The sequence below is a fragment of the Cyrtonyx montezumae genome, unplaced genomic scaffold (genome assembly GCF_038088225.1).
Source record: "Cyrtonyx montezumae isolate F1298 unplaced genomic scaffold, pur_monq_1.0 scaffold_10, whole genome shotgun sequence".
In the NCBI taxonomy this organism is placed as follows: domain Eukaryota; kingdom Metazoa; phylum Chordata; class Aves; order Galliformes; family Odontophoridae; genus Cyrtonyx; species Cyrtonyx montezumae.
In genome coordinates this window covers 24,710,469-24,727,057 of record NW_027071826.1, presented here as the reverse complement: position 1 = coordinate 24,727,057, position 16,589 = coordinate 24,710,469, and the positions used below count along the sequence as shown (strand labels likewise).

Here is a 16,589-nt window from a genome sequence, read left to right as displayed (position 1 = left end):
ACATTGCAACTGTGACATGCATTAAATTAGAATACAGTCAAGTATGTTTTCAACTGAGCTAGTAAAATGTACTGACGTACCCTGGTTCGTTGAGACTACAGTCATCAACATGAGTATACAAAGTAGTCCAGTTCTGTCCATCCTTAGATACCTGGAAAACCCAATTTCTGAGAGCAGATCGTCCATAACCTCGAGCATGGCGTAATGTGTAAGCTGATGGTATAACCCAAAGGCCAAGATCTATGGCAAACCAAGCATTCTTATCATCATTAGTATGACAATTGAGAGCTGAACTGTCACGGCTTAGGATGTCTTCTAAACGGCCATAAGGCAGATTTCTTCCTTCTGAGGATGTAACCACTACTAACCCATAGGCTGCTGGATTTACCCACTCATATGCAGTTCTATATTGAAAAGAGAAATGTACTGTTCAATTATTACTTACATTAAAACATGGGTATCACTAACATTTGACAGTTTACTGTTAATTACTGATTACAGCAGTTTATTACAAACCAAAAGAGTTACTATCATTTTAGATAATTAGAAAACTTCTTTAGAATAGTCAAAACATTTTACTTTGCTACAGTAGTTAACAAAAATCAACCACCCCCACCCCTTCGTTTTACTTTACCCCTTCAAACTAATTCTCAAGCCACCTACAGAGATGCATATTTTTCCATTATTCAAGAAGAGACAAAAGTAATTCTACTGATCAACAGTAAAAGCAAAAGATAACTCTTATTTTTAAAAAACAAACAACAAAAAAAGTAACATACTTCAATTCATTACAAATTTTCATTTTCCCCCACTGAATGTAGTTTATCACATTGCAATTCAAAATATTTAACTTAAACAAACAAACAAACTCACTTTGCATTTGTCCCAATCCAGTAAATAATTCCATTTTCATCAAAATCATGCTGATGCCTGAATACAAACGTTTGGCCTTCACGTAGTTTTCGTACAAAAACAAATGAAGCCCTATCAAAGTCGTACCATTGCTTTGCAACCTACATATGAATGCAAAAAAGAAAAGATTAGGGATGAAAAATTCAACCATTCCTTTGAGCTGTGTGCATAATATGTTGCTCACCATTTTCAGAAGATACTGTTCTAGAGATTCAACAGTTGCCAACGGCTCCATCTTTAGCATTCTGCCAGTTCGATCTATTAAGGATGTCTCCCCTGAAGCACGTTCCAAACGAAACCTCAAACGTCTTGTCAATATCTGAAAGAGTACCTGAACATTAATCCAGGCTTCACTATTCAAATTTCGTAGCTTTATAAAAAACAGTACATTTTATTACAACAGTTCCAGTGGCTTATGAATATATTTTAGTGCAATTTAAGAAATGCTATATTCTAATATCATGCTTTAAAAGGTAATCCCTTAGAACTTCATTTTTATTGCCCCAACAATTCTTCAATAACAGTCAACATATAAGCCATCTTACTACACATTCACGTGGATACTTTCATATTTCATGTGTTAATATATTTAATTTCCAAATTACGTTGACTAAGACCTATAGTAATAATAGAAAACTTTGATATATTCGATAGCAGTAGCACTTTTTCAACTATCTTCTGACACTTTTAACACCAAGATAGAAACACAGGTGATGACAGTGTAAAATGACAGCAAAACAAGTGTGGTGGGCTTGCTTAAACCTTAGGAAGTTCAACAAGGCAAGGCCCTGAACTCTGGGTCAGGGCAATCCCAAGTACAGATACAGACTAGGTGGAGAACTGAAAGCAATCCCAAGGAAAAGGACTTGGGCACATCGGTTGATGAGAAGCTCAAGAGTCAGCCATGCATGCCAAAAGTCTAGAAAGCCAGCTGCATTCTGGGCTGTATAAAAAAAAAAAAAAGAAGGGTAGCCAGGAGGTCAATGGAAATGATCGTATGCCTCCCTGCTCCACTCTTGTGAGACCCCACCTGGAATACTGAGCTCAGCTCTGGCATCCCCAAGCTTAAGAAGGACATGGATCTGTTGGAGTGAGTCTACAGGAGGGCCATGAGGATTATCAAGGGGCTGGAGCACCCCTCCTGTGAAGACAGACTGAGAGAGCTGAGTTTGTTCAGTCTGGAGAAGACTCCAGGGAGATCTTGTAGCAGCTTCCACCAACCTAAAGATATCCTACAAGAAAGCTCAAAGAGGGACCAGCAAGAAGTGCTAGGATGGGACAAGGGGTAATAGCTCTCAGCTAAAACAGGGTACACTTAAATTAGATATTAGGAAGGAATTCTCCACAAGGAAAGTGGGAAGGCACTGGAAGAGGTTGCCCAAAGAACCTTTAGATGCACCATCCCTGGAAGTGTTTGGAGCCAGGAGCAACCCCCTATCTAGTGGAAGGTGACCCTGTCCACAGCAGGGAGGTTGGAACTAAAACAAGTCCCTTGAAAATCCCTTCCAACTCAACCCACTCTACTGAATCTGCGAAAACCAAGCAGTATTTTTTTTTCTTCAAATTCAAAGCCTTCCTTTACAAGAAGCTACTAATCATACAGCTGAGATGATACCATACTGAGTATACAGGAGCCCTTTAAACCATTACAGCCCATCCTCAGTCATCATAAATGATCTTGTCTTACAGTTGTCTTCAGCAAATCCTTCTTTTTGGATACAATTACTATCTAATTATGAAGATACTTAATGTAAGAATGTGCTCCCCAGTAAAAGAACATTCAAGAACAAAAAAAGAAATCACTACCACTTTTACTTCAAAGTATTAAAGTAAGTGAAAGTAGAGGAAGATCCAAACAGTTAGGGAAGGTATTAAAGCAATTAAATGCCAAGAAGCTTGTTGTTATTTAGTTAACTATATCCAATTCACAAGAGTGCATTTCATACAAATTTCATGTGTATGAATCTTCCTGAAATTCATATAAAATATTAAGTTGCATAACAATATACAATACTGTGTGATATCACTGTACATTTACCTGAAGATTATAAGTAGATCCTGGTGTATCATACAAGTGAAGAGGTAGACGTTCAATAGATTCTAACACTGCTATTAATTTCCGAATTAATGCAACTGCTGGTCGACTGTGAAAGTGAACAGTTACTAGGTTATCACACAAACAAGAAAAGGAAATCCACCATATCTCAGAGAACAGTATCCAGATGTAGCAAATATTTCAGTATGCTACTTCTACTGGTATAACATGAGCTGTTCAACTTTGGAGTCCAGTCTGGGTATAGCACATAAGAAAAAAAATATTAACTTGCATATAGTAATGAACAAAAACGTCACCTTCATATTTGTCAACAGATGCATATTCAGCACAGTTGACTCTTGGAGACAAAAGAAAAATCAAATTACTTCTAATTACTACTCCAATACTTAGTGTTAAATGCAGTCTTTTAAGACCAATTCTCTATTTCATTACAGAATGACAAATTGTAATGAAATTGAATTTGCCTTCAAACAATCTTAAACATATGTTACTTATTCACAAACCCTTGCTGGTCTGTATTTTTTAACCTACCTGTCATCATCTTCGTTTTCACTGAATGCTGTTTTGAAAACATTTATTCTTTCTACTAGTTGACTACAGTCTTGTTTCATATCTAAATCAACATTCTAAGAGGAAAAAAAAGGTATACATTATTTCTAATACATTGCAACATATTCAGTTCTTTATATTGGTGAAATAACTGTTCAGGCTTACTGAATTCTCTTGTTAAAAACCTATATACCTAAAGCTAAACAATAACAGCCATTATAAATGATCGCTGTCATTAGCAGCATGTCTGAACTAAAGCAATTCCATAGTGATAGTACATAGTTAATGGGTCAGATCACTGACTGGTGATTGCTTGGTTTTCATTAAGTCAGCAAAAAAACACAATTATAATAAATGTTTAAATTCTTTCAAAAGCTTTTCTTCAGAGACTTCCATAAACTCACATTATTTAAAACTGTAAGCAATGATTGAACTAATCCACTACTGCACATCTCATATGGAGAAATTGTATTCTCATCCTTCAATAGTACAATTAAGTTTTCCAAAGCAGTCTTCATTAAATCTCTCCAAGTGTTTTCCCCCTCAATACACTGAAAGACAAAAAGACAATTACGGTGTAACAAATCAATAGTTTTTTCACATGGGTCATTTGAAAAATAATATCCCAGTAAAGCACATAATTAAATGTACTTAAGAAAAAACCTCCCCAAAAATCCCACCCCACACACAAGAAATCACTAGAAAAACAGTTTAGATAGACATATCGTCTTTCCTGTATATAGTTACACTGACAAGTCTAAATGTTCTCTGTGAAATCCACTAACATCACACATTAAAGAATAAAGGACATACGCTTACTTGTCTGTTTGTATGAAGCTCCCATGCAGACTCTAACTGTGTTGCTATGTTCCTCAGTGTTACAACTACTCCTCGAGGCATGCTTTCAACAGCTTTAAAATGATCATCATATAAATCTCTTGCCATAGTGCGTACCTACAAGAGAATTTTCACAATGTGAGCAAGACCGCTTTATTATCCAAGATTCCAGAAACAGAAACCTATCATACAACATACAACATAGGATGAAAAGGCTGAGAAAGGATAAATACATAGGAAAAGACAAGGAAGTGAACAGAATCTTATTGAAACTTATAGAAATTAAGCTTTACAGTAACAATCACCAAAACATTCAAATCAACTACACAACTTTCATCAATTCAAAACAACTGGAACAAGTAACAGATGACTCATGCATTATATACACCAGTAACTACAAAAGATAGTTATGTTTATTACAATACCAGAAGAGCTGGATTTCCTTATGATTTAAATAAACATTGTGTTTTCCTTTAAAAGTGTACAACAAATGCTCTGGACAAAAGCAGCTGCAGAACTGCTTCACTGTATGTTCAGCTTTCCCCTTCAAACTTAAATTGTGTAATGAAATTAAAGAATATCTTAAACCTCTAAGAGAAAACAACATCTTCATATGCATAATTAAAAATAAAACAATTAGATTTTAAGTGTAAAACTCATAGATGGTTTGCCAACCTTTTGCTTTGTCTTCTCCAGTTTAGACTTTAGCTTTCTTCCTCTTTTGCCAGTCCAACCAGTCACAAATTCTGATCCTGCAATGCATTTTAAGAAGTGTCATCATTTTCCACAGGTGTATAAAACAAAGAAAAAAACTAGCTGGTATACACGTGCTCCTACCTGTGCATTATACATACCTACATACTTACCCAGAGAGGTTTCAGCTGTAAACGAATGCTTTGTTCCTCTGTTAGATTCAAACACAAAGCCTGGCAGATCTTCTTTCAGTATTGTAGCTTGCTGACCATCTGAATTGTGGATAGCAATCTCTCCTTCTTTTAAACAGGTGAGTGACCAATTTCCCACAGTAAGTTTAGTTGGCCCTGGTGCTGATAAAATTGGCTGGCTTGCAGTAGATGGTTTTACTTGGCTTCGAGCTCTTTGCAGTTTCTCAAGGAATTCACTCCTACTTTCTAGTTAAAAATAAACAAATTTTTTGTTTCTTCATTTTTTGTTTCACCACTGTGTATCTCAAGTAATTTTTTTTAATCCAAGAGCAAAATAACTGAGTACATTCAATGCAAAATTGTTTGAAATTAAAAGTTGCATTTTAAAATTCTTTCCACTATCTACTCCAACAGTGATGTATTCCACCATCACATCAAAATGGACTACAACTCTTTATACTAATCTCAAAGAAATCCATGATAAGGCTTGTTTTGTAAGAATAATTTAAATCTCATTACTGCTAGCATGAACTATTCATGCTTTAGAAACAGAAAAGTAAATGAATCTTCCAACTGGAAAACAGCAATCAACTACATTTATTGCAAGTGGAGAAAAAACATTGATGCTGTATAAAAAATGAAAATTAATCACAAAAACTTTAGAGAACATGATGAGGTACATGTGTTAAAACAGCTACTTGTTCAGATTAACTGTCAGTCAACAAAAAAAATATTTTTATAAGCTATATTAAAACTTTAAATTATCTCCTCTGCAGAATTTCTACATTCACCACCTCTGAGAGATATATGAACTAAATCTAATGTCATGAAATGAGAACTGATAAGAAGCAGATATTTTTATAGAGATAACAGATAACGAACAGGCTCATACCCTACTTTTTGGATATGCATGTCATCTAGCTTGAAACAATTCTAAACAGCTCAATTTTTAAATTATATTTTGATTTTTCATTAATTAAAAGACTACAACAGAAATTTTATTAAACATAATTCCAGAATATGTGATGAGGTCATAATTACATTTGTAGCTCATAAATATGTGAAACTGCTGTTTTCTGTTTGCTGTGATGACATACACTCTAGCTTTAAATTTGCTATCGTTTCTGCTTCATAATATATTTTAAAAAAATTAAGTCTTCTGTATGCAAAAAAAAATAGGCACTCAAGGCATACCACTCTTCAGCACTTAGATTTCATAGTATCCAGTAAAGTTAAGAGTGTCATTAACAAATTTCTGTAAGCACACTTTCACCTATTTATTATATTGCACATGAACACTGAAAGTGCAATGATTATACATAGTTAGAAATAATTCTGAGTTCCTTTAGACAGGATTTCGAAAATCACTTAAAGAATTACCATAAAATTTTAGTTTTTGCATTGAATTTTTTTTCCTAAGAAATCAAACAAACAATTATTAAGCTAAGGTAAAGAGGAGTGAGGACAGGCTTTCCACGAACATCTGTAATATATACATTTCTCCACACTTCCCCCATCATGCAAAACACACGAACAAATTTCATTAGTCAGCCCCCTATACTCTTGCCAGTAATTAAATTACTAAAAAGTATACCATGGGATTAATCAGCAATGATTTAGGACAGAACATATGGTACAGTTCAAGACTTAAAACAAAGATACTATTCTGAATCAATTCCGTGTTGTAGGATATTTCATTAAATCTTAAATGCCAGTTTTGTATCTGAAGTGAACAAGGCTGCTGCACATGCTTAACAGCTAGCTAATGGTTACACATCAGGCAATAACACTGCAATGTCAGCACTCCTTAGTGGGTATCTACTCGACAGAAAAATAAGCCTAATTTAACTCTACAGTTCAGCTTCCTTTCTTCCATAATAATCACACTAGACATCTTGTTCATAAACTTAGGATCTACTCAATCATTTTAAAAAAGCAAAAATTTAAAGAAGATTGATAGGAACAGGCATGTAATCTTAAATTGACAATCTAAGTTCTCTTCACTCTCTCTCAATTACTCTTCCACAAAAACAGCAGAATTCCATCCCATTCCACTACCTGGGAAGAAGCAAGCACAACTGGCATATAGGGGATATGATGATTTAAGAAATGAACCTCATGGTTTTTCTTAGAATTATCACTGCATGATAAACCAGTAAATCAATACAGAAATGGCTTGCCTTGTTTCAAGAATTTGAGAATATACTTCGGTAAGACCAAAAAAAAACCTGTAGAAGTGGTTTCCAGCTAAGTAATAATCTAGAAGTGCACTGTATCTCAACTTGTGTTCACGCCTCAAAATAGAGGGATAATGACACTGGCACTTCGATTCTATCCAGTCTGTAATATAACATGCTGTTTTTTCACACGTCTTGATCAAAACTTAATATCACGAAGCATTTCTGGTTCATAAATGCGTGAACTGTTGCAAAAAAAAAAAAAAGAATAAAAATAGAAGGGCTGTTTTCACATCCATAACAAGCTGCACATTCTGCACAGAAAACTAAAAAGCCTCTGCACACTGCCAGCGTTTAAGGTCTGACTCCCTATCATCTCCTCAACAAACAATTAAGACACTGTAATTTGTTTCCCAGCCTCGATGAGAAACTTTCTATTACTTTGTCTTCAAACACATGCAATTTCATTCTGCTAGCTAGAAGCAAATAACAGATTGCCATTTCAACCTGCTTTCAATCCTGGGACAGCCACTACAAAATGCTTTTAATGACTGGGGTAATTAAGTACGCATGGAGAAGGAACGAAACAAAGTTAATACACTTTCACTGGCAAGATGTTCACTTTACACAATTCAACAATGAAGTCAAGTTATGGTCACATGCTATCTCATGAAAAGCATCACAATTAACTGACCACCTTCCACCTGTTTACATCCTTTACTATTTAGTAAGCCAATTCCTGCAAAACAAAATAACTCCAATCAAATTATAGAAATAAAAAAAATCACCTCAAAACTTATATTTGAACTGAGAAAAAACTACCTGAACTATCAGATCCTCCCTCCGGGCTTCCGCTGGAATACATTGTGGCCAGTTTTCCATCCAAAATAAATCTGAACCATCCATTACTACCATTAGACAGTTCCAGGGCTGCAGCATCACTCCAGATGTACAGGCAATCCCTTCCCCTAATGATTGACCAGTCTCTCCAGTGATATGGTTTACCCTGCTGCAGCTCTTTAGCATCCTCCTGTGGTTCATCCTCCTGCAAAGAATAGTGTATTTAAGCACAAACACACAAAAAACACCACAGAAAAACAAAACACAAAATACAGCATTTTAAAAAGATTAAACTGTAAAACAAACTAAACCCTTCTGCCTGTAAAATACATCTTTGAAAGCATTTGTTAACAGAACTACTTTGAAAAAGTCCCCTTGCAGAAGGGGATCAACTCAATAACAGCAGTTTACTGACTGAGGCATCTACCCCTCTTCAAAACTCACTTTGTGAGAACAGAATTCTTAAGGCAGAAAGAGACCCCTGACAGTCATCTTGCCCAACCTCCTCACTTATATGCAGGACCACCTAGAACCAACTGTACAGAAATATGTGCAGATAGCAATAAAACTTAATGCATAAATACAAATCTTAATTAAACAAATAACACAATTATCTGAGCTATCTATAAATGACTACTGTAAATCAGCAAACAACTTCAACATGCACTTAAGCTATTCGTCATGTAGAAAATTATTTTCATTTTTATGTTTTTAATATATTCCATACAATGCTTTAAAACCACCTACAGTTATTTGATATATGCACACTGAAAGAGATGCACAGCAAACAGTTATGATTACATGGACACTAATATGTAAAAATACGAATTCTCAGTAGGAAACAATGTGCTAAGAGGAAACTAAATTACAAAACAATAGCAACAACAATGAAACAATGCAATAAGCATTCAGTGGCATTCAATAAGCACCAATTTAGTAGCCTATCTAGCTACCTTCTGCTGCACATTTTCACAGAACTGAAAACAGTATTAGAAGTGGTTTTATAGGAACAAATAAATGCAGCATTTCCGTACTTACTTTCTCAGGTTTAGATTCCTCTTCATTCTCATCATCAGATGAAGGTCCTGCCAAAGTTGACACTTTACTAATTACACCAAGTCTAGCCAGTTGGTCTAGAAAAAGATCACCACCTTTATCCACCAAATCTCTTATGATTTGCAAGGCTAACAAATGGCCATCATCATCATCCTGTAATAAAGCGAAATGGAAGGAAACAAATGAAACCTATTTTCTTAATATCTTGACATGATGAACTTCATACCCAATTATAGATGAACGCTACAAACAGTTTAACATTCAGTAGTAATAAGCACGTGGAATTGATGAGCATAATCCCTCTATTTGTTTTTTGTTTTATTTCTTTTAAAGTGGTTTCAGGAAATGTTACTTCTTCCTACCTCTTGATCAAGAACTGTAGCTGTTATCTCAACCAGTACTGTGGGCAGATTGTGGCCAGCATCAGAATCACAAACCTCCTTCAGCAGTGCCTCAGAACAAAAATGTATCATTTTTCTAATGAGAGCAAGACTTGCTTTCCTTTAAAACAGACCACAGGAAAAAGATTTCTTACAAAGACAAAGGAAGGAGTACTAAAGGCAACAAAAAAATTCAAGATAAAATCACTTTTGCACTACATTTATGAAAGTTTACAGAAATTGTTTTTTTCTGAAATGAGTTCCAGTTCTGGCTGACAGGTCACGAAGTCCCAGATTAATTCAAAGGATAATCCACCTACTGATCTTTTGATTCTACAACACTATGACACTCTAACATACTTCAGCATTTCCCACTCTTCTCTAGTCAAATCAATTCCATGTTCTGCCTTTAAGATTCTTAGTGATGGCAATTCATTTCTGCATACACCATCTGAAACTTGGGTATCTATTTCATCCTTCAGCCCACCACATCCTTTCAGCATTTTGGTTAGATCCCTACAGCTTTGCAGTCTAAAATTACTATCAGATCATTCCACTTTGCATGTTACAAAGCAAAATAAATTCAGAGGCTAACTACTTGTATATGGTTATGATTAACCAGATTCTAAAATAAAATTTTAGAATATGGAAAGCTACAGCCTTCCAACAGCAGTTAATCACACAGAGATGGTTAACAACATTTCTTATTCCCTTTACTTTAAATAGCCTAAGTTAACCTGCCCCACAGCATTTTGTCCCTAAAAGTACCTATACACTGGGATCACAAGTAAGAGATTAAGCAAACACTGTGTTTACAGTGTAAAAGGCTGAGAGGCTGAGGTCAGACAATTTATCACATCCGTTATGCCACCCATAGTACTGCTTTTTAAATATCAAATTAGATTGAGTCAGTTCTCTCAGTTGCAAGCATCTTTCCCAGCCGATAAACATTTAAGCTAGGAAGAAGCCTTCTAGAATAACTTTTTCCAGACTGAGCTTCCCCACGTAAAAAAAAAGCATTTCACTGCTTTTCCTCTCCTAAAAGTGCCCTTCCATTACAGCAGCTGTGATGAAATAAGAGTATCCATAGTGCAGGTTCCTATAAGGACACAGAATACTGTAATAATGCTCACTATAGTCAAGAGTAAGCCTTCCTCTCTCCCACTCTAACAAGACACCTTTCTTTCAAGACACCACTTCCCCCAGCAAGGAAGAAAACTATTTAAAATACTGAGTAAAAATAATTTTTCAAACCACCACTTCTATTTGAACAGAAACATGTTAAAACGTGACTCGTATTGCTCCACCTTTCAGATATAAGATAACTTTTTATAATTTTTACTAGAAAAAAAATTAAAATCCACCTTTGCATCTTTATAGACTATTAAAAAACAAAAAATTTGCAGGGAAATGGACAATCACGCCTACTACCTTATTGAAGGCAACATAGTTTGTTGAAATGTTTGTGCAAATACAGGCAATAATCTTTTCAAGTATATAGGTGCCATTTCTGGATCTCCTTTGGGTTCATTACATTCTTCCTCATCCTTGTTTGCATCTTTCTTTTTCTTCTCATCTCCTTTGTTAACAGGACACATCCAATCCCCTGGAAAATAAACAAACAAAACATTCTTCACACAAAAGTAAAAAGTTTTCTTTATTAACATCCGGATGCTTGAACAGTAAAACATATTCCTAGAAAGTAAAATTTATAAATCACGACTTCATAAAGAAAGTTACAAGATAAAATACTACTAAAGACCACTCATTAGAGTAGCTCAGACTACTTAAAATAAACACACACAAACAACTATCTAAGGCTCAAGTGCTACAAGAGCCTCACAAACAGGTAAAGTGCAGTTTACATGTAGAGAGGATGCCAGAGAAGCTACCAAGACTGACTCACCCTAAACACAGTAAAATACCAGTCTATGCCCATTCCACAGCTGAAGACCAGTTATCACTGCCATTGCTCATGTCCACTGAACTTACTCTGTAGTCCCCCATCCCTCAAGAATACATGAAATGTTGAAACTTCTCTATGCAATTTGCAAGGCTGGTCACAGAATGCTGTATTTTCCCATCATTTTTTTTTCAATATTGAGTAAAAATTATAATAACTGAATTAAAAGTAAGGGTAAGGAATTAAAATCTGCACTCACCTGGAGACTGCAGAATAGCTACTACTTCACTGTGACCCCTTTCACGAGCTTTGTCTAAAGGAGTTTTCCCATCTTCGTCTCTCAAATCAGGGTTTGCACCATGTCGTAAGAGAGTCTGAGAACATATATATTTAAATATTAAATAATATTAAGATTCCTTCTTCCAAAGATATGTTTTTTCCATACATTCTTCCAACAATTTTCTCATGCTTGCAAAGTTAGAACAAAATGTGCTTTTTATATCTGTAAAACTGACAAAAATCTTCTATTCATATTACTGACTTATTGTAACCAAAACTTTGTATTGCAACACTGTAAAGAGCAAGAAAATATTTGACAGTGCACAAATTAAACATACTGCATCTAAGAATTAATGTATAGAACAAAGCAGAAATTCAGTACATAAGGCTTTCTAACAGTGCCAGTTTAAATCATACCTTTGCTACCTGAGGCCTTCCAAAACATGCTGCATAATGTAATGAGGATGACCTCTGCCCTCTGTTAACATCAGCACCCCTTTCACAGAGAAATTCTACCTATAAAACAAAAAAAAATAAGTTTTTTCATCTCTCGTGTACAAGAATTACCTAAACTTTTAAGATTCTCTGAAATCTATTTACCATTTCCTGAGTTCCAAAAGCTGAGGCCCAGTTTAGAAGAGTTTGTCCTACGTCATCCATAAAATTTACTTCAAAAGCTGAAAGACAGAATGAAAAATAATTGACTCTGAAGTATTAAAAGATTAAGGAATACTGCTGAAGCTTAAATAAAAGGCAGATCTGAAAAAAAAATATCTTCAATAAATAAAAAACATTTACACAGTTAACTGTAACCCAGAAAAAAGGAAAAAAAATAGCACAGGAATTAACAAGAAATGTTGCACGTTTAACAAAATCAACTTGTATATACAGGTTCAAGGTACCACCTAAGTATTTGCTGCACCACCATACATCATAAAAACAGAAAGATATTTTATCTAATTTCCCTTTCAGACTATTGCTTACCTCCTGTGTCAATAGCATCTATTAACGCATCGGTATCCTTACTGCGGATGCAGTCTATCAGCTGCCGATGAGAACGTTCACCAGAACTATCCAGTCTTCGCAATCCTGGAATTCTGCCTGTAGACCCAGCACTGGATTTTGGCAGGGCTTTTCTCCCTTCGAACAGTAGCACCAAAAGAAGATCTACTAACCGCATGGTATCCAGTACACATCTCTCATCACCCTGCAACGCACTTTCTATAGAATCTGGAAGTTCAGATCTTAGGAGATCCTGGAAATAATTAAAAGTCTGAACAATAAAAAATATACAGGGCTTTAGAAAATACTATCAAAATTGGGTTTCATTTCCATATGAAATGTTTCAGGTTTTTTTTCTTCTACTTGATAAATAACCTACGTACGTATATATATTTCATAACCTATAAATGTATACATAAAACAGCAATACAATTCTTGCACATACTAAAGTATGTACAGGAAAAAGGCCTTAGAGAATAGGAAGCTGTAGTGTAAAAAGATTTCTTACATGTGTCACTACTGGAGAGCCTCTACACAGGGTTGACAACAGGCTTACAATAGTTGACACCTGATTACTTAATTTAGAGTCTGCAGCTGTAGATGGTGCCCCAGTGCTAGTTCGGCCAGGTTTGCAAGCTGAAGATGGTCCTGACGCTGTTCCACCAGCAGCTGCCATGCGAGATAACAACTCCTCAGTTAATCCATGCTTCGCTAATGGAGCTGGGTCAACTCCACGACGTGTGAATCTGTCAGCTAATGAAGCAAAACATCTCAGAGCTCCATCCGAAACCTAAGGCAAAAGTGCAAGTGAAAAGGTGAAAAATCTGTCAACTTAAGGTGCTAAAACGATATTCCCAAAAACATAGAAAAAAAGCTAATTTCCCCAAAGTCCCTCCAAGTTTAATGACTGCAGACAATTCAAAGCTGGAACACAACAATGTTCTGAAACACTGAAGGACTGTACTGTTGTTTTCTTACCCCTTACCGTCTTAAAATAATATAGGGAAATTGTGTAAAATTCAGTACTGTGTACACAGTTAAGGAGATAGCAAGACAGAACAAATATGCAGTAATATTTAATAGGGAAATTTGATTATTAAACATGTAGGAAATATATTTAAAAGTTTTTAAGTCCCCCGTGTAGTTACACACATTGTTCTTAGAAAAGATATAAACTACTTATAATCCCCATGAGTACTTGTCTATTCTAATAAAATAGTTCAAAAACAAATCACAATCTGTAGTTTGATATTTAGACAGAATGCAAAACATTTTGCTTGTTTTGATGTTAGAAAGTTACAGCAGTTCTCTAATAAAGCTGCAAAAGGGAAAAAATAAAAAAAGAGTGCACTGACATTACTTAAACTTTGTGACACTTATTGAATTTCAAATTTTTCTTTCAAGATACAATGATAATTTTTAAAATATCTGGATTTTATATATTTATAAGATATTCTACTATATTAAAATTTCATAATACTAAGTTATATTAAACTGCTGCTTTCTTTTAATAGAAATACTATGCAACAAGGCATTAGCTGAGATACCAATTCAAAACTGCCAAAGTATTAAATTTACTAAGTATTTGATAGCTGAAGTTGTTATTTACAGGTGTGCATGTTTCTCTCCGTAAAATAAATCTCATAACTGTCCCAAGCCTACAAAAAGGACTAATTGACAGATGCAGTTTTCAACATTTAGACAGCCCCCTGTCCATCTGACACAGCGATACATAGAGGGTTTTTTTGTGGAAAAGAAAAATACATACATATATATATATATACACACAAATATATGTAAAACCTCAAATTCAGGTTTCTCACTAAAGTTTAAAAAATAAAAATAAAAAAGCAATCTGCAGTGACATTGTGGAAATAAGGCTTACTGATGATCCTCTTAACAACCCAGCAAAAAATACTTCTGGCTAACAGCCCAGGAAAAGGATCCAACTTCTTTACATGCTTGTGTTGAAAACAGAGCAAGGGTGTTGCCTTGAATATCTTTCATCTACACAGCACATTACACTAGAATCATCTCTACTCATCACATCAGGGACTTTACACAGGCACATCAACGTGAGCTGCTTCTGGAATGTTTGCCTTTCTAAACATAAGGTGGCAAACCAGATCCTCTCAAGTTTAATTAAAAAAAAAATAACAACAGTATCTATTCGTCATCCAACTCTAAGTTAATACAATTCTTAGTCCCAGAAGTGACATTAATTTCTGGCACAGACCATTTTCAAAAAGATTATCATGCATAGAGGCCTTAAAGATAGTTGCTCATCAATACAGAGTTAAGATTATGGTATTACTAGCCATTTAGCCAGACTTCATTAAGTTTGCAATAACCTGAAAAACAAAGATTCTCATGACTAAATTCAGCACTTGCTGGCATGGTCCCTGCAGGCTAAACATTCTGATTTATCAGTACTCTCTTATAAGAGATTTTTTCTTTATCTTACAATGGTGACTACTCGTGTTCTCTGACATTTGGCTGCCATTCTTTGACAGCAGGAGGTATAAACAATTCCATCAATCTTTATGTAAATCATAATGCAAACTTGATTTAGCAACGTCACTAGAACCACTCTGTAAGAAATACAAAAGCAAAGTTCAACTTACTTAGTCCCGCACAATGGGCATCAGCTAACAAAGCAATTGTACAGTGGAAGACATTTATAATTCTTCCTCACACATCATGAGTGAAGGAGAAAGGTTAAAAAAAGCACAGCTAAGCTGTTCTTAGGGCTTCATTCATCTGGTCTGAATTCTTCTAATCAAGTGAAATTACCCACTGGCTACCCACACTTGGTCATAAAGTGACCGAGAAGAAAAAAAAATGACATAGAAAGTTACTGGGCAAATCCAAAACAAAGATTAATATATGTTATAAATCCTGAAGCTTCTTTCACAAAATACATACAGTTCTCAAATTCACGTACTATCATCTGGACTACTCTGAGCTTACGCAAACTTATGTTTAATCATTAACAACTAAAAGGTGAAGTTTATCAAAGTTGAAAACTTTGTGCAGATCTCCAACAATCCCAGAAACTAGTTCTTTTTTCAAGCACTTTAAACTGAGTAACAAATAAAGACAACAGTCTTTTGGTCTAATCTTCAGTCAAAAAGACTCAGCATGTCATATCTGGGAGTCTAAACAAACAAAAATAGGGAGTTGGGGTGGAGTGGAGATATGAATAGGGACAAAGGTGGGGGAGAAATGGGCCTGAGAAAGGCACTGACAAGAAACCTGGCCAGGACGCAGCAAGGATTTGACTGAATAGCTATTGCAAAGCACTAGTATGACATACACAAAAGGATTCTACTAGTAGGAAAATTAAAGGAATTATTTCCTAGATTTTACATCACCTCAAGTTCATAAAAGTGTAGTAAATAAGTGGTGTTGGGTCTATAGCAGTACCATTAAAATACTGTACTGGAAGCCAGTTAAATGCGTATTGGGGATGTTCTTGTTGTTTTCCTTAGTCTGGCAACACAAAAACAAACTAAGCTTTCACCTTTTATTTATACCCAATATAATAGTGACTGAAGCATAGATATAGAACAACAACTACTTCAGATGCTATTTTCAAGAAAAAAGTCACCAGGACATTTCTAAATAAATTGTCAGAGGCAGGATAAGCTCATATTCACACAATAGCACTTGCTGTTAAACACTAAGCAGTATTTATATTCTCTTGTCATCACA

At 35.1% G+C, this 16,589-nt stretch overlaps 1 protein-coding gene across 10 annotated transcripts in view; it reads right to left on the bottom strand.

Annotated features, from left to right (window-relative positions):
- Positions 1-16,589, bottom strand: part of HECTD1 (HECT domain E3 ubiquitin protein ligase 1) — a 56,447-nt gene that overhangs the window by 22,293 nt on the left and 17,565 nt on the right. For 4 of the 10 annotated variants that reach the window (XM_065753560.1, XM_065753508.1, XM_065753583.1 and 1 more), the window contains exons 5-23: positions 13,384-13,665; positions 12,858-13,146; positions 12,474-12,550; positions 12,291-12,389; positions 11,854-11,968; positions 11,123-11,297; positions 9,674-9,812; positions 9,294-9,464; positions 8,238-8,460; positions 8,110-8,154; positions 5,209-5,484; positions 5,030-5,106; positions 4,337-4,471; positions 3,922-4,068; positions 3,500-3,594; positions 2,951-3,056; positions 1,097-1,231; positions 874-1,013; positions 81-404 (exon numbers count right to left, since the gene is read on the bottom strand). In XM_065753560.1, coding sequence (XP_065609632.1) covers positions 81-404; positions 874-1,013; positions 1,097-1,231; positions 2,951-3,056; positions 3,500-3,594; positions 3,922-4,068; positions 4,337-4,471; positions 5,030-5,106; positions 5,209-5,484; positions 8,110-8,154; positions 8,238-8,460; positions 9,294-9,464; positions 9,674-9,812; positions 11,123-11,297; positions 11,854-11,968; positions 12,291-12,389; positions 12,474-12,550; positions 12,858-13,146; positions 13,384-13,665 — 3,050 coding nt within the window. The remainder of the gene's footprint in view (positions 1-80; positions 405-873; positions 1,014-1,096; positions 1,232-2,950; positions 3,057-3,499; positions 3,595-3,921; positions 4,069-4,336; positions 4,472-5,029; positions 5,107-5,208; positions 5,485-8,109; positions 8,155-8,237; positions 8,461-9,293; positions 9,465-9,673; positions 9,813-11,122; positions 11,298-11,853; positions 11,969-12,290; positions 12,390-12,473; positions 12,551-12,857; positions 13,147-13,383; positions 13,666-16,589) is intronic. The other 6 variants (XM_065753543.1, XM_065753576.1, XM_065753517.1 and 3 more) reach the window with 5 other exon arrangements.